The sequence below is a fragment of the Lutra lutra genome, chromosome 18, assembly GCF_902655055.1.
Source record: "Lutra lutra chromosome 18, mLutLut1.2, whole genome shotgun sequence".
Classification (NCBI taxonomy): domain Eukaryota; kingdom Metazoa; phylum Chordata; class Mammalia; order Carnivora; family Mustelidae; genus Lutra; species Lutra lutra.
The window spans coordinates 19,780,317-19,806,346 of NC_062295.1; the positions used below are offsets into that span (position 1 = coordinate 19,780,317).

At 44.7% G+C, this 26,030-nt stretch overlaps 1 protein-coding gene and 1 pseudogene across 1 annotated transcript; one reads left to right on the plus strand and one right to left on the minus strand.

Moving 5' to 3' along the window:
• Positions 1-700: 700 nt before the first annotated feature.
• Positions 701-3,426, minus strand: LOC125091132 (polypeptide N-acetylgalactosaminyltransferase 1-like; annotated as a pseudogene).
• Positions 3,427-21,822: 18,396 nt separating this feature from the next.
• LOC125090286 (polypeptide N-acetylgalactosaminyltransferase 1-like) lies at positions 21,823-23,573 on the plus strand. The gene is given in 5 exon segments (XM_047712853.1): positions 21,823-22,095; positions 22,204-22,269; positions 22,272-22,361; positions 22,364-23,004; positions 23,006-23,573. Coding segments are annotated over 4 exon segments (1,221 nt in total). The 5' UTR covers positions 21,823-22,095; positions 22,204-22,244; the 3' UTR covers positions 23,471-23,573.
• Positions 23,574-26,030: the final 2,457 nt, after the last annotated feature.

The following is a 26,030-nucleotide window of genomic DNA, read 5'->3' on the forward strand; positions in this document are numbered from 1 at the left end:
GCATCCATGACTACCACAGATGAAAATGAATGTCACTGCAATCAGTTATTTTTCCCCACTGAGGTATAAAATCTATATAGAATTTGATACTATACTATAACAAATTGTACTTCTCATAGTTCTGTTTTTAATTTCCTTAAACCCTGTTTAATATAGTGTCTTCTTAAATCGTATAAAATGTTGTTTTCCAGATTCTGAAACTGGTTCCAGTTCTTTTTCACTTATTTTTATATCAATATTTAATATACTGGTTACCAGGTCTAATCAGAAAAAAATCTTGGAAATCTCTTCATTAGGATCGCACGTTCAGACCGCAGTTACTGACGTGCAAGCAAAACCGTACGAGGGGCAGCTCCGGAACAGCACATTGTGTTGATGCATCATTGTCCTGCATATTCTTTACCATGATCTTGATGACTCTTAGGGACTCTTCCCACTCTTGTAAACATCAGTGTGCACAGTCTCGCTACTACGTAGTTTCACGTCCTTTGGACAAGAAGGCTGGTTCACAGCTAGTGAAAGCGAGAAGAGTCTAAGTTTTAATGGCTGATAACCCTTACATCCCCGGAGGAGGAAAGCACTTTTCCTTTTTTGCTACTTAAGAATGTGGCAGAATGTATGCTGAGGTAGCCAGTCAATCCTTACTTTTTTTCTTTTTTCTTTTCTTCTTTTCTTTCTTTTTTCCGTTTCTCTTTCTTTCTTTCTTCTTTTTTGTAAATTTGGTCTCAGAATATTTCTGGCAGGGTGACATTTCGAAGAAAGCCACTGCTGGGACCGGCTTCCATTGTAGTCTCTATGCTGGGCACCTGGCTATCATCTTCTGTGGCTTCATCCAGGCACTGGTTACTGTTCACATGCTGGCCAGGGTTAATTTCACTGGATCATACTCCCAAAGTTGGTTGCCTTTTAGGTGGTGGCATTTGAGCATTGTGACTGGGCCATTAAGTTTAGAGACATCCAAGCAAAGGTCATCTGTTCTAATTTCTTTGTTGGCAGTTTAGAAGAGAAAACCTGGTTACCTCCCATACCATGACAGTTAAAATTCCAACTTTTTCATTCTCTTTTTGGCCATGTTATCTAGGACACAGATTGTTTCCACATTTCGTATCTCTCCCAAAGAGAAATAGTGACGTGGAATCTGGGAATCAGGATAAATATCTCTAGGTACCAGGAGAAAGGTTAGCATTGTAGTTTGTGTCTTAAACCAAGTCTTGATGATAGATCTCCATAATCTACCTTTGGAACACCTGGAGAAATTATATAGAAGAAATTCTTGAACTAATCCATCCACACTTCTGCAAGTCGTCTGTTATTTTATGATAATCTGTCCTGTGCCTCCTGGAAACGTTGTAAGGTGTGGCTTTCCGAAACACTGTTGTCCAACATGGGAGCAGGTGACGATCTCTAAAGTCCCTCCACATTGCCAGATCCTAAAGGAAATTTCTAGGTTTTCTCCTCCCCAAATATCCATTCCGGCATCGTATGTTCAATTTCCTGAAAGTACTCTCTGTCTATTGAAAAAAGGCCTCCTGCCATTGTAGGTGTTCTGACAGGAAGAGTCCGAGCACCTTTCCTTCGGTCCATCTCTCTTAGGGAACTGGATACCAGCGGAAATGAAGCTTCCAGTGAAGCCACCACAGGTCTATATCAGAGCCTGCCATGTACTCAAAAGTATCATCACTGATCCCCATCAGCGATAGGACAGACCACTGTTTTCCCTGTCATGTTTGATTATGGCTAAGGACAGGCTCCAGCCACTCCCACTGTGCATTCACAGTGAGCATCTAAGAAGGTGATCACTTGGCCCTTTAGACACAGCAGCTCCTTTTAATCTAGCTCTGATCAAGCCAGATCGTTGTTCCATTCGAATTACATGAACTGGTAATTTTAATTTTTTCACGTAACTCTCCAGAGGTCTTTTTAAAAAGTCTCTTTCACTGGCATCATCTACTAGAACAATTTCTTCTAGCATGTGTCTTGGTGAGCGATTACTGACACTCTGGACAGTTCGCAGAAGTGTGCTCCAAGCCTCGTCGTGGAAAACAATCACCACACTGGTTGTAGGAGATTATCTGGGATACGCCTTGTTTACACCCTTCTAACCTGACATCTCGTAAAGATCTGTTGAGTGCAATCATCTCATCGCCATTAAACTGAACTGATTGATTTTAAAACCTCTTTCATCTTTCTTGATCCTCTTTAGGAATGAGACTGGTTTCCCATTCTCCAGGACTTCATGAGGCTTTTGTCTTGGCTCTAGAACATCCCCAGCGGGAGAAGTCCTTGCTCCTTCTTTCATCACATTGGTTGCATTCACTGAAGGTAAAGCAGCAGGAAAATATCCAAGAGTACCCCAAATCAAGGAGGTGGCTATTACCACCTTGCATATGCAAATTTCTCATGGCACTTAGGTCCAAATGCAAAATTTAAAAAATATATCTATATATATATATATACTATATATATAACTATAAATACACAAAGGTCATGAAAATTATTCTAATCCAGTTTCATCAGAAATCACGTCATAACCCCAAAGTGGTTTTTTCAAATGAATTTATATCCCCAAATCCACATGTCCCACATTTCCTTGCTCGCGAACGCGGCTGGCAGCGGCAACGGCGGCAGTGGCAACGCGGCGGCGGCGGCGGCGGGAGCTCTCTCTCGGGGCCAGCCAGGCGGTCGCGGCGCGGTCCCGCGGCCGCAGCGCTGGGCGCTACTCTCTGGCCGCAGTCCGCTGCGCCGCCTACTCGGCCACTGCCGGCGGCCTGCCAGGATTTTCTTAATAACAGTTTCTTTAGCTTACCTTATTGTAGAATACAGTATATAATATATAGAGAATACACACTATGTGTTACGTTCACATGATCAGTCAGGCTTCCAGTTGGCAGCAGGCTATTGATAGTTAAGTTAGGGAGAGTCAAAATTTACATAGGAATTTACTTGCGGGGTGTAAATAGAATTGCTGGATCAAAAGTTACATGTATTTTAAATGTGTCATTATTTTTAACTGCCCGTCAAGGAGAGAGTACCAATTTATAGCCACAAGCTACAAAAACAAAACAAACAAAACTGGATAAAAAACTAAAATGCATGAGATTTCATTTTTCCTAAAAATTGAACCATATGAACTAAAAATACTCAGCCCTACTACTGATTATAAAAATATAAACTTAAGGGGCACATGGGTGGCTCAACAGGTGTAAGCATCTGACTCTTGAGTTTGGCTCAGGTCAAGGGTCTCAGGGTTATCGGATCTGGCCCTACACAGGCTCTGTACTCAGCAGGGACAGATTCTCTTTCTCCCTCTCCTTCTGCCCCTTCCCCATTCTCCCTCTCTCGCAAAATACAAAGAAATCTTTTTCTACCTGCCAGCCGACAATTTAAGAGACTAAGGTGAGTCTGTGAGAACATCTCATTTCCCATGGGTGCGAACAGAAACTGACATAACCTTTTGAGGACCATTTTGTAGAAGCTTCCTCCCTGAATTCCATCTCACTGGGAAATTCAAACACACATGCAAAATGTTCATCACAGCCTGAATAGCCACCCAAATGATGAACAGAAATATCATCACAGAAGTACAATCACACTGTGGATGCACTTATTTCTGATTCAACAGTGCTACACATGTGGTCAACAGTACCTACAAACTGGAGAAGTAATGAAATTGGGTCGAAGCCATTTCAGTTCAAAAATACACCACAGATAACCTAAAGTCTTCAGTACTTATGTATGTATGTATTTATTTATTGAATCAAACACCACTAACATCTACTACACGACAGACATGGCTCCAAGTGTTTTATTAATGTTAAATACTATTTCATCTTTACTATCATCTATGAAGTGGGAATATTATCATCCCCATTTCACAGATCAGGAAACTCAGAAGAAGATTGCTTTAGTAACACAGCTCCTAAGTGGCAGCGCTAGGATCAGCTTGGCTCTGGACTCCACGTTTTAAATCACTATCCTTAGTCTCCAAGCACCTACAAAACCTGCAAGTCTTAACACCAAACCTTGGTTTTCCCAACCGTACAATCCCCACCTGGCCTCAATTCCAAGAACATTCCCTCAATTCCCTTAACAGTGCACACTCCTTCCCTACCCTAACTGAAACCAGCCCCCCCCCCCCGGCCCATGTTTGATCTTAGCCCTCTGTTCTCCCGTTAAACATCATTCTCTAAATCACAAACTCTAATGCACGGCAGTCCTTCTATGCACTCAAAGCAAAGGGTAACGACGTATTTCACCGGTAATTATTTGCTTCCTGTGTTGTTCAAACGGGGGTGAGTACCTCAGACACCTCAGTCCTAATTACCATGTGTTCCCAATCACTGAATACTCACCACCCACCCAAAAGGAAGGGCCCACCACAAAGTACACTCTCAACAATTTCTGCTGAACAAACTACACTCCAGCCTCGTGCTTGCCAATGTGTCACACACATCTGTGCTCACAACGCTGCCCCCACTACACCCCTGAGAATGTAGACTCCGGGGACTTTCATCCATGAGCTCTGGAAACTACTGGCTCTGTGCACCAATATTACCCGGTCCTGGGCCCGCACTCCCTCCGACCCCCCGGCCATGACTGGCCTGATGTCAGGTGCACAATGGGGATCCTGACAACCCCCAGTGAAATGTAATCTACTCAAGAGGGAGAACCCGAACTTCTTCCCCGTCAACACGACACTTACTCGTTTGACATCGGTCTTCCACCAAAACCTTAGCCCCAAGAAGGCCGACACCCCTTCTGCCTGGTTCGGGCCGCATCCCAGTCCCGCTATGCCCAGGCCCCGCGCACAGCACAGGTAGATAATTAACAGCTCCATAAATGAAGCCCCCGCTCCGGGCTCTTCACGGGTTGGAAACCAGGGGCGCGCGAGGTGACAGCTACCTTTGGGCGAACGACCGTGTTCCTGAGACACAGGCCCGCCTCCCCCCGAGGCCCCAACCCCGCGGGGGACACCGGCCCCTGACCCCGCGCCCCAAAGGTACCTCTTGCACATAGAAGCATCTTCACAAGTGCCGCGCACTCCCTCGTCGTCTGTGTCTGTCGAGGCAGAAGAACATGAGGGGAAAGCGGGCGTCCTCAAGCTAGTGGCCATGGGGGTGGAGGTTCCGGGATGCTGTGTCCACCGGGGACATGGAAGCGGAGGTCCACAGACGCGGAGGGAACCGGCCAAACGCCGAGAAGACGGGAGAGATGGGCTGGGTTCCACCGCTCTCATCTGACGCGATTTAATGACGTCACTCACGTCAGATTCCAGAAACCTTTTTGGTCATTGGCCCGTCGATCCAGACGCTTATTGGCCCGGGTTTGTTTGTTTTTTGTGTGTGTGTGTGTGTGTGTGTGTGTGTGTGTGTGTGTGTGTGTGTGTGTGTGTGTTGTGTGTGTGTGTGTGTGTGTGTGTGTGTGTGTGTGTGTGTGTGTGTGTGTGTGTGGTGTGTGTGTGTGTGTGTGTGTGTGTGTTTTTAACCTCCTCAGCCCTGCTTTCAGGTCACTGGATAATTCTTTCGTTCCCACACACGCGGAAGCTCGCTCGGGCGGGAGGGGAAATTGTCCAATCAGCGACTGGGCAGACGCGTCAATGAGCGCGAAGGTTATTAGCGAAGCTGACGTATGCGGCGTCACATGAGTCTGCGGAGCCAGCCATCTCACATGCGTCTCGGAGGACTGGCGGTCCCCTCGGTGTTTGTGGCGCCCGCTTCCATCTCCGGCGGGGCACAGCATCAGCATCCCGGAACCCCCGCGTGCAAGGATAGTGGCCTGAAGACGCCGTCTTTCGCTTCCTGCTTTTCTCCTCGGTAGCGACGACGAGGGAGTGCGCGGCGCTTGTGGAGATGCTTCTTTGCTCAGAGGTACCTGCGGGGCGCGGGCTCAGGGTCCGGCGTCCTCTGGGAGCGGGGGCCTCGGTGGGAGGCGGGCGTGTGTCTCAGGAACAGGCTCCTTCGCCAAAAGGTAGCCGTCGCCTCGTGCACCCTCCTGTCGCAGCCGTGAAGAGCCCGGAGCGGGGCTTCGTTATGGAGCGGCTAATTATTCACCTGTGCTGTGGCCCGGGCTTGGGGATAGCAGGATTGGGAATGCTGGCCGAACCAGGCAGACGGGGTGTCGGCCTTCTTGGGGCTAAGGTCTTGGTGGAAGACCAGCGTGAAGGGAGGAAGTGTCGTGTTGATGGGGGAAACGTTCGGGTTCTCCCTCTTGAGTAGATTACATCCACTGGGGGTTGTCAGAATCCCCACTGTGAACTTGAGTCAGGCCAATCAAGGCGGGGTTGGGGGTGGTTCGGAGGGAGTGCAGGTCCCAGGACCGGGTAATATTGGTGCACAGAGCCAGTAATTTCCAGAGTTCTTGCGTGGAGGCCCCCGGAGTCTATATTCTCAGGGTTGTAGTGCAGCCCTTTGTGGTGGGCCCTTCCTTTTGGGTGGTAGTGGGTGGTGATTGGGAACACATGATCAATAGTCTGACCACCTGTTTGGACAAGACAGAAAGCAAATAATTACCCGTAAAATCATAATTACAGTTTTTCCTTAAGTGCTGAGAAATACAGGGTGTGGTTTGAGTTTGTAATTTGGAAATAATGTTTCAGCGGAGACCAGAAGTCTAGACAAATGGTAGATGTGGGAGGGTGTTCCATTAGAACAGGACAGGAGTGTGAACTGTTAAAGAATCGACTGTCCTTGAGGCTGGAGCACGTGAGGACTGTAGGGTGGGGAAAACCAAGGTTTGGGGTGAAGACTTGCCCTTTCTGTAGGTACTTGGAGACTTAACATAGTGATTTAAACCATGGAGTCCAGTGCCAAACTGATCTTAGCTTCGCCGCTTAAGAGCTGTGTTACTGAAGCACTCTTGATCTCAGTTTCCTGATGGGAGAAATGGGGATGATAATAATGCTACTTCATAGCTGACTGTAAAGACAAAATGATATTTAACATTAATAAAAGACTTAGAGCCATGTATGACGTGTAATAGGTATTAGTAGTGGTTGATTCAATAATTAGATAAATACAGAAGTTTTGAAGACTTGGGGACAGTGTGTGGTGGTATATGTGAATATAAATGGCTTCGACCCAACTTCATTTCTCCTCCAATTTGTAGGTGCTGTTGACCACATGTGTAGCACTGTTGAATCAGAAATAATTTTTCTCTTATTGACTGTTATTTACTAAGGGAATCTGATGTGCCATTGAAATGATCAGAGAGAAATAAAATACTTTTCAGTAGCATATTACAATTATGTTTCTTGCTAAGTTGTTAATATGGCTTTAATATCTGTTGGTAACGTTTGTGCAAACTTGGTTACTTAACAAAAGTGCCATCAACTGTGGAGTAACTCAGATACAGCAAAAGGAGAGAGAAAGTCGCCGTAAGTAGAGCTTGCCTTTCCGTGACTCTCTGTAGGAAGGTTTTTACAATTTCTCTGTTCCTCTCTGCCTCAGTTTCCAGTGGCCCCCTGTGTCTGCAGACAGCGACCACATTGTAGTTCGGGAAGTTGGGTTTGGAATTGCAGAGACTCTAAGGTAGTCGTACCCAGGCCAAAGGGCACATCCAGCAAAGCCTGTGGGGCTTTTTTTAAAGAAAAAAGAGGAGGATTCTGAGATCCTCCTCTAGACTCACTGAGTCAGAATCTTCTGGGATAGGTCCCGGGCTGTAAGACCCAGGTATGTTTGCCATGTGGATGGGTTTTCATGACAGCTTTTTTGGCACTGGGCTTTCCTTCATGGGCAACCACATGCAAGAAGATTGGGAGAATCCACAAGTTAATGTTTGAAAACCATTTTGCAGGGCTCTGTCCTTCAAGTCCTCGATTTCGTGATCTGCACCTTCACTGTGGTGTGTTAAATTCTTAAACCTTGTCAGAAAGTCATGTTATTGGTAGCATAGGGATACCTTGCATGAATCATGGACAGATCCCTTTCTGCCCCAGTCCTCTCTTTGGAATGGGGAAAAGAATGGTAACTGGCCTTTGGGATGTAAGGATTAAATGAGAAATAGATCCACGGCAGTCAGCCAGGATCTAGCACAGAGTGAAGCCTTCCACAAATTATTATTACTACTTTTGATTTCCTTCCTTTTTTTTTCTGATTGTATTCTTTCTTAAGAGATTGACGTCATGCACGTGACGGGGGTAGGGTCAGGGGGAGAGGGAGGGGGAAAGACTCTCAGGGAACATGGGGCTTGATTTTGTGACCCTCAGATCATGACCTGAGTCAAAATGAAACAGATGCTCAAGCAAATGGGCCATCTGTGCGCCCCTTGACTTCCCTCCATCTGAGTATCATTAGGATGAATTTACCACTCTGTCCTCGCTGTGGATCACGCTGGTTCCTGCCTCAATAGACTATGGCGAAAAATCCCTAAAATAATGCTAAGAAAGCCAGTTAGCCTCCCAGGAGACCTAGGGTGCTGCAGGTTTGGTGTGTTACCTCCTTCAGTACAGAGCCCTCCTGGACTAACCAGTGCTGTGAAACTGAGATGGCCGCTGGAAGATGAAATGTGAGGGGCTCCCCCCAGTGCCTGGCACAGAGCAGCTGCTCAAGATGGGTAGTTAGTGTCGGCACCATGTCACCTTCATGGTGAACTAGTGCTGTCATTCCTACCATCCTACAGTTAGAACACTTCTCATTGGACATATTGGCTTATATGTTATTATATTCTAATAATTCCATTCCATTTTCCTCATCTCCCCTCTCCTTATCTTCCCCATCCTGCTATTCCCCTAAGGCTATTCCCTCTTTTTTTTCCTGTGACCCCCCACCCCCAACCCCTCCCGTGTCCTGGGAAATTAGAAGTCCATAATCACCAGCCACCTCTGTTTCCTCAACCTCTCCGTAGCCATTTCATCCTACTCTTTGCTTCGATCCTTCTGGGGGGGGACATCCATTCTTGATGACCCATAGGGTGTTCTCTGTGTTCTCATACCCTGCATTTTTCAGGTCTGGGGGGTTCAAGATTGGTGTCTTCCTTCTTCTTTGCCCCCATGCCATTTCTTTGAGATCTGTGGTCCCTAGGGAGAGCATTCTGGCCTCCTCATCATTACTGTTTTCTCCCAACCCCCCATAGTTATTAAACCAGTTCATGGAAGACTTGGGTGCTAGGCCCACAGTCTTCCACTATGTCTCCTGCTACAGGCCTAGGTGGCCTCCATGTACACATGGAGGACCCAGCTTCCACACAGGACACTCATTTTCTCACTCATTTTCTCAGACGCCTACTTTGGCATGATCACTTCTGCCACCACTCCCAGCGTGGTGCCCTGGATTTCCACCCTGGTGCTGCACCACCTCGCACGTGAGCAGCGCGGCTCCTTTCAGCCCCGATCTCTTCTTTCCAGCATGTTCCTTCTGTCATTTCTGCTCTGCTATCTGCGCGCTCCTCCCGAGGACCTCCTTGGATTTCTCTGTCCTTTATTCTCCCTCGACGCTCTCATCTCTCAGCTGAGCTTGGAGTTCCCAGCCCATGATTCAGCGGTTGTCCTGGCAATGCTTCTACCGCCCTTGCCTTTTGTCCGAGTAAACCCCAAGCCCTGGGGGAACCAAAGCATCCATGTTCACCTTCAATCGTGATGGTGGGAATCACACAGCAGGGCAGCTCAGAATGACTATGAGTTCCTGCGAACCAGCCTCACCTGTGCCCTCATGGAGCTCCCCCATTCTGTGGTTCTCTGGGCAGCTCCCTTTCCCACTCTCTGGAATCCTTCCAGCAGACTTTTCCCACTCTCCTCAACCCTGTGATGGATGCCGGCCCTCCTCTTTCATTCTCTATGTAACATGGGCATTGGGATGGGTAGTGCTTCACAGAGAAGATGGGGAACCTTCAGATTGGAAACTCCATGAACATCCCTCCAAGAAAGGGAGCCATCCTTTCCTCCCGTGGCAGTGGTCAGCGTCCTCCCCAGAGGCCACTGGGAGCAAACCTGCCTTAACACAGTGGGTTCGTACTTATTGTGGGGGAGAACCCCATATTGGGAACTGTGGGGCTGATCAGTGAGAAAGGGGTGTTTGAAGAACGTACAGGGTTTGGACTTGGGCGGATGTTTTTGGGAGTGTTCAAGGAAGCAGGGGTGTGGTCTGGACTGAGTGCTGACAGGAGGCGAGATAGTTCTGGGATTAGCTAGCTCTATCAGTCTTTTCTAGAAGGAGGTGTGAGTAGTGTGATGAACAGTGTCATTCAGAAGGAAGGTGCTCACTAGTATGAGCCGGGAAAGAGGACAATTGGTATTTTGTGGTGGGCATGACAACCTGGTTTGTGTGTTTGGACAAGGGAGGAAGTGGTCCTATTTTGTCTCCCTTCTTCCCCACAGCCAGGTCACCTCGTGCTGCTGTTCTGCAAGGTCCTTTGTGTCAAACAGTAGAACCACATGGCCTCTCTGTATGCGCCGGGCCCGCTCCTCCAGCTGTGCAGCCTTGCTCATGGTGCCAGGCCACCTCCCGCGATGTCAGCACTGCTCTTCTGCCCAGTGGAGAGGGAAGTCTTCAAAAGACAAACAGGTGTTTGCCGGACAGGGAAACTAGCCTGGACACTGAAGCCCAGGGCTGTGTCAGCGGCACTTGACGTTGTGTCAGGGAGCGGGTAGCAAGAGAGCGTTCTGGAGAGGCTGTCAGAGAGTGAAATGCGGGAGGACCGAGGGGTTTCCAAGGCGGGCAGGTGATGTGCTCTGTTTTCGACCATCCCCAGGAGCCGTGTGGGAGCCGCACTGGTGACAAAGGGCAAGTCTGTTCCCTTTTCCTTCCGTGTGGCCGCACCCCTGGCTCAGGTCCCTTCTCCTGCCTGCTCTGTTGCAAACGTCCTCCTCATCCCACCTGCTTCTTGTCCAGCTCCCTCTCCCAACCACATGCCCTGCTCCGGCCAGGGTGATCTTTTTGGAATCCCACATCTTCTCTTGTTACTGTGTTACTGGAAAGCTTTTTTTTTTTTTTTTTTTTTTTTTTTTTTAAAGATTTTATTTATTTATGACAGAGAGAGAGATCACAAGTAGGCAGAGAGGCAGGCAGAGAGAGAGGAGGAAGCAGGCTCCCTGCTGAGCAGAGAGCCCGATGTGGGGCTCGATCCCAGAACCCTGAGATCATGACCTGAGCTGAAGGCAGTGGCTTAATCCACTGAGCCACCCAGGTGCCCCCTGGAAAGCTTTTGATTCCCCATCAGCTCCAAGGTGGAACCTGCACTGTGTGGTAGGACTCTCTTTGCTTTCCGTGATCCTCCACGGTACCCTGGGTTTCCTGCTGCGGACTGGTGATCTGCATTGGATGTCTCAGAGTTATCCCAAATCCAGTCTTTCCAAAACTATACTGGAGATGCCTTTCACCACCACGCCCTCGAACTCTGTGAATGGGACCGCTGTGTCCGTCTTCTCCCACGTGCAAAAGGGAAGAGTTATCTTGGAACTCTGCTTTTACTTCCTTTCCCTCTTCTGCGATCATCCACGCAGACCTGTGATTTTATCTGCTAAATATTTCTGGGCTCTACCTCCTTTTCTCCACCTCTCCTTCTGCCCTCTCAGCCCGATTTATGGTCATTTGTGGTCTGAGCCATGGTGCTAGTGTGATCGGTGCGCTTCCCGGTGTTCCTACCTCCCCCAAGGACATCTCCCCCGGAATCCAGAGATTTGTGGAAGCCCCATTCATTCATACCCTGCCTAGGGTCATGGCTTCTTGTTGCCACTGGAGGTGGACGCAAACGTTCCTTCTGTGTCTGCACGGCTGCTCCGTCCTCCCTCTTCAGTCTTGCTTTCCTCCTAGGTTCTCCCCAACCCTCATGAGCTCTCATCTCCCCTCAGATGAATGCATTGACTCCATATTCTCTGTTGAATGCCTGCTCAGTTGCCGGAGGCACGGTTCCCCTGCAGTTCTGGATGGGACCCAAACAGACCAGGGTGGAGCGGTTAGCGAGCCTTTCTTCCGGGGAGATAAGCAGCCAGAAAACAGAGAGGCAAGGAATCTGGTGTGTCAGGGGATGCCGCATGTTGTAGGAGGGTTGGAAGGGGCTGTCATCTGAGCTGGGATGGCCAGGGAAGGCCCCCTGAGGACAAAGGTGGGGAGAGCCTTGGAAGAGGTGAGGGAGTGAGCCCGGTGCATGTCTGTGGGCACAGTGTCCCTGGCAGGAGGGAAGGGGGAGTAGGAAGGCCTCCGTGGAGAGAGCTGGGCTGACTTGTTCCAGGAATGACGAGGCCAGAGTGAGGGAGAAGGAGATGTTAGGGACGTGGGGTGGGAGCAACTGTCAGGGGGGATTTTGAAGCAAAGAATGAGGTGACCTGACTTGGGTTTTATTGGGATCACTTCAGCTTCTCTGTTGAGAACAGTGGGGGTGGAAGAAGGAAGATCACTTAGGAGGCTACTGGAATATTCCAAGAGAAGAGGTGCTGTGGGATTGGATTGGGGTCGTAGGGGTGGAAGTGCTGCTGATCGACCCGAGTCTGGGTACATGTTGAAGGAAGAGCTGATGGGATGTGCTGACAGATTGGATGTGGGTGAGGCCCATGAGTCAAGGAGGTGCCCAGCCTTCTGGCTCTTCCAGCTCATGTCAGATGCGGCTCCCTCCGGAGGCCCCTGACACCTGCAGACACGGTCCAGCTCACTATCTCTTCCCTGTGCATGTGGCAGTCAGTCCCGTTGCAACGCAGACATCTTGTTTAATGATTATCTACCCCGTGAGAATAATGGTGCCCGGAGGGACCATGTGTGCCGCAGTGCCTCATGCCCTGTAGACCCCAGTAAGTACTTCTCAGCCAGCAGAGTGAGAGGAACAGAATGTAGATGCTGAAGATTCTGTTTCCTCACGAGGTCTCCAAATTGTCATGTTCTGTTTCACTGGTTTTTAGCGCCCTGTGTGTTTTAGAATGCAGGCCAGGGGCTGTAAGACTGAAATTCTGTTGTGAGAATTCCAGAAGTTAATCTGATGTCAACCGCATTAAAAAATGTCACTGTGGACGTGCAAGTGGGTCACAGGATCACGTCTTGGCAGAGGCGGCATTTTCCGGAGGCCGAGGCCTTCCTTCCCAGCACAGGGTTGACATCTGCGCAGCTCAGCCCAGAGAGCAGGGTTGAGATTTTGACCCGAGACATTCTGAAGTGGGGGCTGCTGCTTTCCCTCCGCAGGGAAGTCATGTCACTCTAGAATGAGGATATTCTGGTGAGGGTAAATTAGCTGCCAAACTTGCCCATCCAGAAAACAGAATGAATTTTGGCTTTTCTGGATTTTTGCCACCTCCGCCCCCCCCCCCCCCCCCCCCCCCCCCGTATTTTTCCAAAAGGTAATTAATTAAATTTTGGAAAAAAATCATGGAAAACAATGGTTTCACATCTAGAATTCTAATTACTTTCCTCTTACAGTTAGTTTTTTTAAAAGATTTTATTTCTAAGGAATTTATTTTTAAAGAATCTCTGTCCCCAAACCCCCAGATCAGGAACCACCTGCTTTTCCCGCTAGCCAGCAAGGTGCCCCTTCAGGATTAATTTCTTGATGACAAAAGTGAATACATTTCCCCACCCAGTAACCTAATTTAAATAAAGTGGGCATATAAGTTCTTGCCTCTCCCCCCCCTTTTTTTTTAATTGGCTGAGTGGTATTCCACAGTGTGGTTGTACTTCTGTGATGATATTTCTGTTCATCATTTGGGTGGCTCTTCGGGCTCTGATGAACATTTTTGCATGTGTGTTTGAATTTCCCAGTGAGATGGAATTCAGGGAGGAAGCTTCTACAAAATGGTCCTCAAAAGGTTATGTCAGTTTCTGTTCGCACCCATGGGAAATGAGATGTTCTCACAGACTCACCTTAGTCTCTTAAATTGTCGGCTGGCAGGTAGAAAAAGATTTCTTTGTATTTTGAGAGAGAGGGAGAATGGGGAAGGGGCAGAAGGAGAGGGAGAAAGAGAATCTGTCCCTGCTGAGTACAGAGCCTGTGTAGGGCCAGATCCCACAACCCTGAGACCTTGACCTGAGCCAAACTCAAGAGTCAGATGCTTACCCTGTTGAGCCACCCAGGTGCCCCTTAAGTTTATATTTTTATAATCAGTAGTAAGACTGAGTATTTTTAGTTGGTCTCTGTCACTGATAGTTTTTTTGTATGAACCCCCTCTCTTAGCATTTTCCCACTGGGTTGTCTTTTTGGTTACTTATAGTTTTATTATTGACTTGTTTTTTTGGCGGGGAGTGTTTTCCCGTGAAGATTTTATTTATTTATTTGACAGAGAGAGCGCACATGGACACAAGCAAGGGGAGTGACTGAGAGAGAGAGAGAGAGGTCAAGTAGGCAGAGTGACAGGCAGAGGGAGAAGGAGAAGCAGGCTTCCCCTAGAGCAGGGAGCCCGAAGTGAGGCTGCATCCCAGGACCGTGGGATCATGACCTGAGCCAAAGGCTAAGCCACCCAGGTGCCCCTTTTATTGATTTGTAAGAACTTTGTATATATAGGATGGTGGTCCTTGCCTCTATACTTGGCGCAATATTTTGTCCCATACTGTTTCTTATCTTTTGAGTTTCGCTTGTACCAAACATTTGATGATACATTTCTTTTTTTGTTTTTTTAATTGACATATAATGTACTGTTAGCCCCAGGGGTACAGGTCTGTGAATCACCAGGTTTACACCCTTCACAGCACTCACCATAGCACATTCCCTCCCCAATGTCCATAACCCAGCCACCCTCTCCCTCCGCCCTCCCCCTGGCAACCCTCAGTTTGTTTTGTGAGATTAAGGGTCTCTTGCGGGTTGTCTCCCTCCTGGTCCCATCTTGTTTCATTTATTCTTTTCCTGCCCCCCAAGCCCCCCATGTTGCTTCTCGACTTCCTCATTTCCAGGGAGATCATATGATAGTTGCCTTTCTCCGATTGACTTATTTCGCTAAGCATAGTACCCTCCAGTTCCATCCACGTCGTCACGAATGGCAAGATTTCATTTCTTTGGATGGCTGCTTAGTATTCCATTGTATATATATGTACCACATCTTCTTTATGCATTCATCTGTTGATGGACATCTAGGTTCTTTCCATAGTTTGGCTATTGTGGACATTGCTGGTAAAAACATTCGGATGCACGTGCCCCTTTGGATCACCGTCATGATACATTTCATTCCGAATGTTTACCTTGCCAAATCTGAACGTTTAACTTCATGGCTTGTGGCTTTTAGAGGATGCCTTAAAAGACGTTTTCAACGGGTATTACATTTTCTTTTCGCACTTTTATGGCTTTGGCTTCTATTGCTTAGACCATTTTATCTATCCTTATTATTTTGTATGATATAAGGTAGCTGTTTTTGTCCCTACACCATCTAGTGATGGTCTATAACCCCCATGGGTTTGAAACATCACTTAGATACCAAATTCTTACATATATTTTAACACAGCCATGTGTAATCCTTCTTCACTTCCAGTTGGACTTGCTTTTTTCATTTTGATGGCTGAACCTTTTGACTTGTAATGTAACTTAGTTGTGAATTGATTGAGAGGTCCCATAGCTTGCTTCCCAGAGTAAGAATAAGTTTGTGCCAGGGAACTGTTTTGTTAGTTCATTTGAGCCACTATACTCCAGGAGGGAAGAAAAGAAAGGGACCCTGACAAAAGGCACTTGTCTAATTCTGTTAGAGCAATGGCTTTTCAGGAAACCCTATCGTGTAAACTTCCAACGTATATGTCATTGTCCAGAACTAGGCATGTGGCCCTACCCCTAGCTGTAGGAACATGTGGGAGGGGAGAATTTCTCACAGGACAGATTGGTACCTCGTAAAAATTGAGGTCCTCTTACTAAGGAAGTACGGGTAGGTGGATATTGAGAGGGGAACTTGGAGGGTCAGCCACAACTCTCATCTTTTGTTTTTTTTTTTTTTTCCTCCTTTAGAATTTCCCCAGGTAGGGGTGCCCGGGTGACGTAGTCAGGTTGAGCGTGTGAGTCTTGATCTCATCTTAGGTCAGAATCTCAGGGTTGTGAGTTCAAACCCCATGTTGCTTTCCATGTGGGCACGTGGCCTTCTTAAGAGAAAAAAAAAGAAAATAAGAATTTCCCCAGGTATTGTAAGAGACAGAAGGGGAGGGGAAGGAAGGAAGAGGCTGGAGGTGGGAGAGCAGGGGAGAGGAGATAATGTATAAAAGAAAATGCTCAGTCTTCAGTGTTCAGTTTGATGAGCTTTAAGAAATGTAAACAGTCGGCTCTTGAACAACATGGATTTGAATTACATGAGTCCGCTTATATGCGTGTGAGTATTGACCTCAGCTCAGATTTTCCGGTATATATAGTACAGTAATGCAAATGTATTTTCTTCGTGATTTTCTGAGTATTTTCTTTAGCGTATTTTAGTGAGGGAATACAATGTATAATACGTATACCGTACAAAAGACCTTTAATCAACTATTTCTATTACCAGTAGTGCTTCTGCTCAACAGTAGGCAAGTAGTAGTGAAATTTTGGGGGAGATGGAATTTACGTGCAGATTTTTGACTGCACGGGATTGGGTACCCCTAGCCACTGTGTTGTTGAGGGTCAACTGTGTATCTGTGTCTCAGCCCCAAAGACAAGACATAAAGTGTATCTGAAGCTCCAGAAGTTACCCTTAGTAGCTCTTTGTAGTTAGTCTCCTTACCGCCGCTGGTCATGTTCTGATTTCAGGATCTGTGGTAGGTTAAATTTGCCCGGTCTTGAACAACGTGTGAATGCAATCTTGCCATATGTAATTCCTTTGTCTTCTTTCACTCAGCGGGTTCTTTGAGATTTATCCATGTTGTGTGCACTTACCAAAGATAAAGAAAGCCTGATCCTGGTTAAAGTGGAGAGACGGGACTTTAATCAATAATAACTGTAGCAATCAGGAAAAGAGTCCCGCGTGAATGAAACTGCACCTCGATTTGTAAGAAGGCATTTGAGGAGAGAAGGAAGAAGTAAGGCCACGGACAAATAAGGTCAAGAAGTAACACATTGCAAAAAGTAGAATAGGTATTGGTCCATATGAAACCACTTGTATTTGCTCACTGGGAGACAAGGGCCTGACCTTTTCAGTGTCGATTGAACAAACAGTAGATGCCTTGAGTTTCCTCAGGCAGGCACTAAGGGGGACTGGTGTTGTCACAGGGTTGGGACCTGGTGCTGTTAGAAACTGTGTTAATGTTTGTTCGAGTTTGTATATGATGAGCCAGGCTTGAGAAGAGGGCTCAGAGCAGTCTGGCTAGAGTTTGGTCAAGGAAAGAGTCTTCGTCAGTGTAAAGTAGTTTCCTCCTTTGTATGTAGTGCGCATATACCACGATTCGTTCATCTGTCCATCTGATGATTAGACATTTCGTTGTATCCAAGTTTTTGGTCATTGTGAATAGGCTACAATAAACATTCTTACAGAAGTCTTCAATTTCTCCTGAAATTGTTAGTGGGGTGGGGTGCCTGGGTGGCTCAGTGGGTTAAGCCTCTGCCTTCGGCTCAGGTCATGATCTCAGGGTCCTGGGACGGAGCCCCGCATGGGGCTCTGTCCTCAGCAGGGAGTCTGCTCCCCACCCCCTGCCTGCCTCTCTGCCTGCTTATGATCGATCTCTCTCTTTCTCTCTCTCTCTGTCCAATAAGTAAATAAATAAATAAAAATTGTTTAAAAAAAAGAAAAAAATTGTTAGTGGGATTGCTTAGTCACAGGGTGGGGATCTATTGAAGTACTAGCCTAGTTTCCGAAGTGGTTGATCAGTTTACACTTCCCACCAGCAATAGAGTGACACTCCAGTTGCTCAGCATCCTCGTTAACATTCTGTGTTGTCTGTGAGGATGAAGGATGAAATAGTGTGGTCATGAATGATCTTAGGTGCCTTTTCATGTGTTTATTGGGCATTCCCACATCTCTTGTGAACTGTTCATATCTTTTGGCCATTTTCGTTGTTAATGTTTTTGGTTTTGACTTACTGGAATTTGTTATATATTCTGGACAGGAATTCGTTGTCAGGTAGATGCATTGTAAATCTATACGGATAGGAAAATGAAAATTTAAAATATTTTACAGTAGCATCTAAGACATCAACTTGTTGGGGTGACTGGGTGGCTCAGTCGTTGAAGCATCTGAGTTTTGATTTCATCTCGGGCGTGAAACTCAAGGTCATAAGTTCAAGCCCCTTTTTGGGCTCCATGCTGGGTGTGCAGCCTACATAAAAAACAAAAAACAAAAAGTAAGGAAACTAGATAGGAATGAATCCCATGGAAGACAAGAAACACCTTTATACAGAAAAGTATAAAACATTGTTGAGAGGAATTCACGAAGACCGGAATAATTGGGAGATATGCTTTGTTCATGCATCAGAGGATTTGATGTTGTCGAGATTTCTGTTTTTCACAGCTTGATTCTTGCAAACAATACAGTCCCCGTCAAAATCCTGGCCTTTTTTTTTTTTTTCCTTTGAGGAAATGAAGACGTTGAATCTGAAATGTGTATGGAAAGGTGAAGGGTCTGGAGTAGCCAAAAAATTCTTCAAAAAAGAACATAGTTGAAGAACTTACACTGCGTATTCTTGCTGAATTTTAAGACTGACAGTAAAGTCACAGTAATCAAAGTCTTTGGCGTAAAGTTAGATCAGTTTATCAGAATCGAGTCCAGAAATAGAGCAGGCACAACGAGTGTTGTCAATAGATTTTTGCCCAGAGTATTAAGTCAGTTAAGTGGGGGAAAGGGAAGTCTTTTTAATGAATAATTCTGCACGATATTCAGGCGGAAACAATACGGACCTTGACCCCTCCCTGATTCTGAGCACACACCTTAAATTGGGATGGATTATAAACCTAACTATAAAAACTAAAACCAGGGGCACCTGGGTGAGCCAGTCTCTGAAGAGTCCAACTCTTGATTTAGGACTCAGGTCGTGATACCAGGGTCACGAGATCAAGGCCAGTGTCATGCCCTGTGTCGGGCTCCATGCTCAGCAGGGTGTCTGCTTGAGATTCTTTCCCTGTACCCCGCCCCCTATGTGCGCTCTCTCCCCCTCTCAAATAAATATTTAAAAAGAAAAAAAGCTAGAACCAGAAGGCATTTGTATGAAAACATGGGAGAATATCTTGACAACCTTGAGGTAGGTAAATCTTTCATATACAGAACACCGGAAACACTCATTACAACAGAAAAATAGATACACTAAGAAAATTCACAGGCAAGACAGACTGGGAGAATATATTCAGAATACATGTTCTTAAATGTTTAATTTTTTCTGAAGTATGTTAGCGTTATTCATATCCATGGCACCCCATATTCTGTCCTATGCTAACTTTTTTTTTTTTATCGTTTAAGTCAGATATGCGACACTGTACCCCGGGAAGTCTCTGATCGGTTTCTCCTTCTTATTCACTCTGTCGTAAATGTTGATTCCTTTTCAGTGAAGGTCTTGCCCAGACTATTCAGGGACTCCTTGCAACAGAGAAAGTGGATCTTAGATCCTATTAATCCTTGTGAAGTAGTTGGCTGTTAGGTGAAGCTGGAAGACAATACCAGTAGCTTCCTTTGAGTGGAGATGATAGCTTCTGGGTCTTAGTTAATTGAGGCCCGCTATTGTTTTCTGGTTTTTAACATATTTTATTTATTTTTTTATTTAAGAGAGTGAGAGGGCGCCTGGGTGGCTCAGTAGGTTAAGCCGCTGCCTTCGCTCAGGTCATGATCTCAGGGTCCTGGGATCGAGTCCCGCATCGGGCTCTCTGCTCAGCAGGGAGCCTGCTTCCCTCTCTCTCTCTGCCTGCCTCTCTGTCTACTTGTGATCTCTCTCTGTCAAATAAATAAATAAAATCTTTAAAAAAAAGAGAGAGAGAGAGAGTGAGAGCGAGGGGAGGGGAGAGCAGAGGGAGAGGAGGAAGCAGACTCTGCGCTGAGTGTGGAGCCTGAATGCGGGGCTCTGTCTCATGACCCTGAGATCATGACCTGAGCCGAAGGCAGAGGCTTTAACCCACTGAGCCACCCAGGCGCCCCAGCATTATTTTTTAACATTGTGGAACATTTCTAAATGCTACTCAGATTTGTTCTTAAAATAGTTACACTTAAGCAGCAGGGTTTTAGAACACAGATTTTATCTTCCTTTCCCCCTCTTTTATTTCTCACCGCCTTTGCTCCAGCTCACCACTCTGTAGCTGAACAAGTCCGTTTATTTGGCGACATTTACTTGTGCTTTCCCCTCTCCCAGGTGGTCTGTCAGGCCGTTTTATTTATTTTGTTATTTGTTTTAAAGGTTTTATTTATCTGAGAGAGAGAGAGAGAGAGAGAGAAAGAAAGAGTTGCAAAGCAGTGGGAACGGCAGGCACAGGAAGCAGGAGAAGCAGACTCCCCACTGAGCAAGGAGCCCAAGGGGGGCTCTATGCCAGTACCCTGGGTTCATGACGTCTGCTGAGGACAGACTGTTAACTGACTGAGCCCCCCAGGGTACCCTGTGAGCCCATTTTCTAAACAGAGGCTCTACCCACACAGGATGGAGATTGCAGAAACACAGTAAGAAGTAAGACTTTTTTTTTTTTCCCTCTGTCATTTGTCCTTCCCGTTTCCTGTCCTCAAAATATTATTTTCATCACGATCTTGGAATTTTGACATTTCGTAGACTCTTGAGTGGCTTTCGCCTAGCTGCAGGAAAGCACATTTCCCAGAGGAATATTTAGATCCAATGTTTTGATGTGATATGGTTGTCTCTCATACGTAAATTTAAGGGACATTTTATTTTTAAGATAGTTAATTACACCATTAAATAGATTGTACTAACTTTGGTTCTCGCCCCTTTAAATAAAAAAAAGAGAGAGAGAGAGAGAGAAAGAATGTGAAAGTCCTGATTTCTTTGATTTCTTAGCTGGGCAGGGAGTCTGCTTTGCTCTCCTGCCCCCACCCGAAGCTCACATACTCTCCCTCTCTCAAATAAATAAATAAAATCTTTAAAACAAAATAAAAGAATTAGTCAGTGCTTTAGCCCTACGTTAAAAGAATATTTTCAGTAGTGAAAATTAGATATAATTATTTTAATAACTCTTTCCTTAGTTAAATTTTAATACTAGTGTTTTAATAAGTCATCTCATTTTTGATATGTTATAATAAATGCAATTATTTTGAACCCTTGGAGGTAAAATACAAAACGCATCATTATGCAGTTTCTAGAAATGAATACATCAAAATGTATAAACAGTCAATATTTGTTTTTTAACACAGGTTTATTTTGTTTTTTATTATAGTCTGTTTGCTTTAGAAAATTTGGAAAAGGCACAAAAAGATAGAGAAGAAAATAAAAATCACCTGTAATTCTATTACCTTGAGAAATCTACTGTTGACATTTTTGTGTAGTTTCTTTTAGTGTTTTTGTTTTCTATGTCATATGGTTCAATTTTTAGGAAAAATGAAATATCATGCATTTTTAGTTTTTTATCCAGTTTTGTTTTGTTTTTGTAGCTTGTGGCTATAAATTGGTACTCTCTCCTTGAAGGGCAGTTAAAAATAATGACACATTTAAAATACATGTAACTTTTGATCCAGCAATTCTATTTACCCCGCAAGTGTACTCCCCGTGCTTGAAAAGGTGGATCTATAATAATGTTATGACAGTAAAAGACTAAAAACAACCTAAATGTCAACATGGTACGTCCATACAATGAAATTCTATTCAGCCGTTAGAAAGAGAGTACAGTTGACCCGAGAACAACATAGGGGTTGGGCGTCTGACCTCCCCTGCTGTCAAAAAGTCCTATGTAAATTTTGATTCTCCCTAACTTAACTATCAATAGTCGGCTGCCAACTGAAAGCCTGACTGATCATGTGAACGTAACACATAGTGTGTATTCTCTATATATTATATACTGTAGTCTTTCAATAAGGTAAGCTAAAGAAACTGTTATTAAGAAAATCCTGGGCAGCCGCCTGCAGTGGTCGAGGAGGCGGCGAGGCGGACGGCGGCCAGAGAGTAGCGCCCGCTCTGCGGCCAGAGGGACCGCGCCGCGACCGCCTGGGCCGGCCCCGAGGAGCTCCCGCCACCGCCGCCGCCGCCATTGCCGCCGCCGCCGCGGTTCGCGGAGCGAGGAAATGTGGGACATGTGGATTTGGGATATGAATTCATTTGAAAAACCACTTTGGGGTTATGAACGTGATTTCTGATGAAACTGGATTGGAATAATTTTCATGACCTTTGTATATTTATATATATATAACATTTATATATTTATATTTATATATATATTTATATTTATATATTAATATAATATATATTTAATATATATATAATATATATATATTATTAATATAAGATATATATATATTTTAAAATTTTGCATTTGACTTAAGTGCCATGAGAAAATTTGCATATTGCAGGGTGGTCTAGCCACCTCCTTGATTTGGGTACTCTTGGATATGTTCCTGCTGCTTTACTTCAGTGAATGCAACCAATGTGATGAAAGAAGGAGCAAGGACTTCCCGCTGGGGATGTTCTAGAGCCAAGACAAAAGCCTCATGAAGGTCCTGGAGAAATGGGGAAACCAGTCGTCATTCCTAAAGAGGATCAAGAAAAGATGAAAGAGATGTTTAAAATCAATCAGTTCAGTTTAATGGCGAGTGAGATGATGGCACTCAACAGATCTTTACGAGATGTCAGGTTAGAAGGGTGTAAAACAAAGGCGTATCCAGATAATCTTCCTACAACCAGTGTGGTGATTGTTTTCCACGACGAGGCTTGGAGCACACTTCTGCGAACTGTCCAGAGTGTCATTAATCGCTCACCAAGACACATGCTAGAAGAAATTGTTCTAGTAGATGATGCCAGTGAAAGAGACTTTTTAAAAAGACCTCTGGAGAGTTACGTGAAAAAATTAAAAGTACCAGTTCATGTAATTCGAATGGAACAACGATCTGGCTTGATCAGAGCTAGATTAAAAGGAGCTGCTGTGTCTAAAGGCCAAGTGATCACCTTCTTAGATGCTCACTGTGAATGCACAGTGGGATGGCTGGAGCCTGTCTTAGCCAGAATCAAACATGACAGGAAAACAGTGGTCTGTCCTATCGCTGATGGGATCAGTGATGATACTTTTGAGTACATGGCAGGCTCTGATATAGACCTGTGGTGGCTTCAACTGGAAGCTTCATTTCCGCTGGTATCCAGTTCCCCTAAGAGAGATGGACCGAAGGAAAGGTGCTCGGACTCTTCCTGTCAGAACACCTACAATGGCAGGAGGCCTTTTTTCAATAGACAGAGATTACTTTCAGGAAATTGGAACATACGATGCCGGAATGGATATTTGGGGAGGAGAAAACCTAGAAATTTCCTTTAGGATCTGGCAATGTGGAGGGACTTTAGAGATCGTCACCTGCTCCCATGTTGGACACGTGTTTCGGAAAGCCACACCTTACACGTTTCCAGGAGGCACAGGACAGATTATCAATAAAAATAACAGACGACTTGCAGAAGTGTGGATGGATGAGTTCAAGAATTTCTTCTATATAATTTCTCCAGGTGTTCCAAAGGTAGATTATGGAGATCTATCATCAAGACTTGGTTTAAGACACAAACTACAATGCTAACCTTTCTCCTGGTACCTAGAGAATATTTATCCTGATTCCCAGATTCCACGTCACTATTTCTCTTTGGGAGAGATATGAAATGTGGAAACAAATCTGTGTCTAGATAACATGGCCAGAAAAGAGAATGAAAAAGTTGGAATGTTCTGTTATAATTAGTTTCTTTTTATTGCCATGCGTGCATTTCTTTGACTGGAAAAAATAGATGCTCTTTTTTCCTGTTTACATAAAACAATATTTTATTTTGTATCTATCCTATTGAGGATGACTCCCTAAAGTGGGTCAGGCTTCATTCCAGATCTTTTAAAATAAGCAACGATGTGGAAATTCTAAAAACACCAAGAAAATTGGAGTAAGCAATTGGTTATTTTACTGATATTTTATTCTCTACCCTAAGGAATGTATAAGAATCCTTGGCTCCTATTCACACTAGTTTTACCCCTCGGCTTATGAGATTTCTTTTTTAAGTGTCTGAGTAGTACTGATCCTCCATTGTGAGGGGACGAGGTTTTGCCTACAACCAGGTTACTGATTCTGAAATGGGAAGTATTCTGGTCTCCCTTATTACCAACGTTGGTAATTGATTGCTCATGTTTAGAAGGACTTGTGTTTCTAGTATTAAAAAAGGAGTGGAAAGGGTGCCAGGGTGCCTCAGTTGGTTTAGTGTCCGACTCTTGCTCTCAGTTCAGGTCTTGATCCCAGGGTTGTGAATTTAAGCCTCATGTCCTTGGTCTCCATGCCTTGTGTGGAACCTACTTTAAAAAAAAAAAAAAAAAAAAGAAGAAGAAGAAAAGGAAAAAAAAACCGAATGGAAAAACCATGGGTTCATCTGATAGTTAGGCCTGACATATTATTACCACCAATTGGTAGCACACCTTAATTGCAAGAGTAGGAAAGAAAGGAAAACGATTTCTGATTTTTGCAAAGGTCTAGCAATACAAGTAACAGCAAATGTCCTGTAGCCAAGTGAAGATGTGAAGGAAGAATACTTCATTTTGGGAGAGTAAAGTGAGACAGTGATCATGATCCCCAAAATACTATGTTACAGATATTCATGTGATTTGTAAAAATAGTGAAAGTAAAGAGTGAGAAAGCATACTCAGGAGACCTCTCTTTGGCCTAAATATCTAATAGCTGCACCTAGAACTCTGTAAAAGGGCTGGAGAAGAAAAGAATCATGAATAAAATGTTACTTTGAAAGTCTTTCTTACAAAATCTCTATGGGGTGTGTGTGTGTGCCTGGGTGGCTCAGTTGGATAAGCATCTGCCTTTGGCTTAGATCATGATCCTGGAGTCCTGGGATCGAGCCCCACATTGGGCTCCCTGCTCAGCAGGGAGTCTACTTCTACCACTGCCCTGCACACCACTGTGTTCTCTCTCTCTGACTTTCTCTAATAAATAAACAAAATCTTAAAAAAAAAAATATGTATGAGAGGAACTACAAAACTCTGATGAAAGCAATCAGAGAAGAACCACATAGATGGAGAGAAAGTCTATGCTCATGGATAGGAAAATGCACTATCATCAAGATGTCAGTTCTTCCCAACTTGATGTATAGATTCAATGCAATTCAAATAAGTATCCCAGCAAGTTATTTTATGGATACCAATAAACTGATTATAAAGTTTATATGGAGAAGCAGGGTGGGGTAAGGGTGAAGTAGATAAAGGAGATCAAGAGTACCCTTCCTTAATAAGCATTGAGTAATGTATAGAATTATTGAATCATTACATTTTATACCTGAAACATTGTTAATTATGCTTTAGTAAAAAAAAGAATAAAGTTTATGTGGAGAAACAAAAGACCCAGAATAGCCAGCACAATATTAAAGGACAAGGGCAGAGCTGGAGGACTGATGCTACTGGACTTCAAGACTTAGCATTAAGCTACAGTAATCAAGACAGTGTGATATTGGCCAAAAAAAAAAAAAAAATAGGTCAATGGAATAGAGAGTCCAGAAATAAACCCCCATAAATATAGTCAACTGGTCCTTGACAAAGGAGCAAAGGTAGTAAGATAGAGAAAAGACAGTCTTTTCAATAAGTGGTTCTGAAACAACTGGACATCCACAGGCAAAAAAAAAAAAAGGTCTAGACATCAATCTTACATCTTTCACAAATAATTAAGTCAACATGGATCATAGACCTAAATGTGAAATGTGAAACTGTAAAACTCCTAGGTGTTAACAGAAGAGAAAACCTAGATACCTTTGGGTGTAGTGATGTCTTTTTAGATACAAAACCAAAGATACAATCCAAGAAAGAAAGAATTGATAAGCTGGAATTCATTAAGATTAAAAACTTCTGTTTTGCAAAAGCAATGTCAAAAGAAGATGAGCCACAGACTGGGAGAAAATACTTGCAAAAGACACATCTGATAAAGGACTGTTCTCCAAAATATACAAAGAATTCTTAAAATGCAACAAAAAGTAAACAAACCACACACACACACACACACACACACACAAATGGGCCAAAGACCTTAACAGATAGCTCACCAAAGAAGATATATAGTAGCAAACAAGCATTGGAGAAGATTTCACCAGCGAAATGCAAACTGAAAC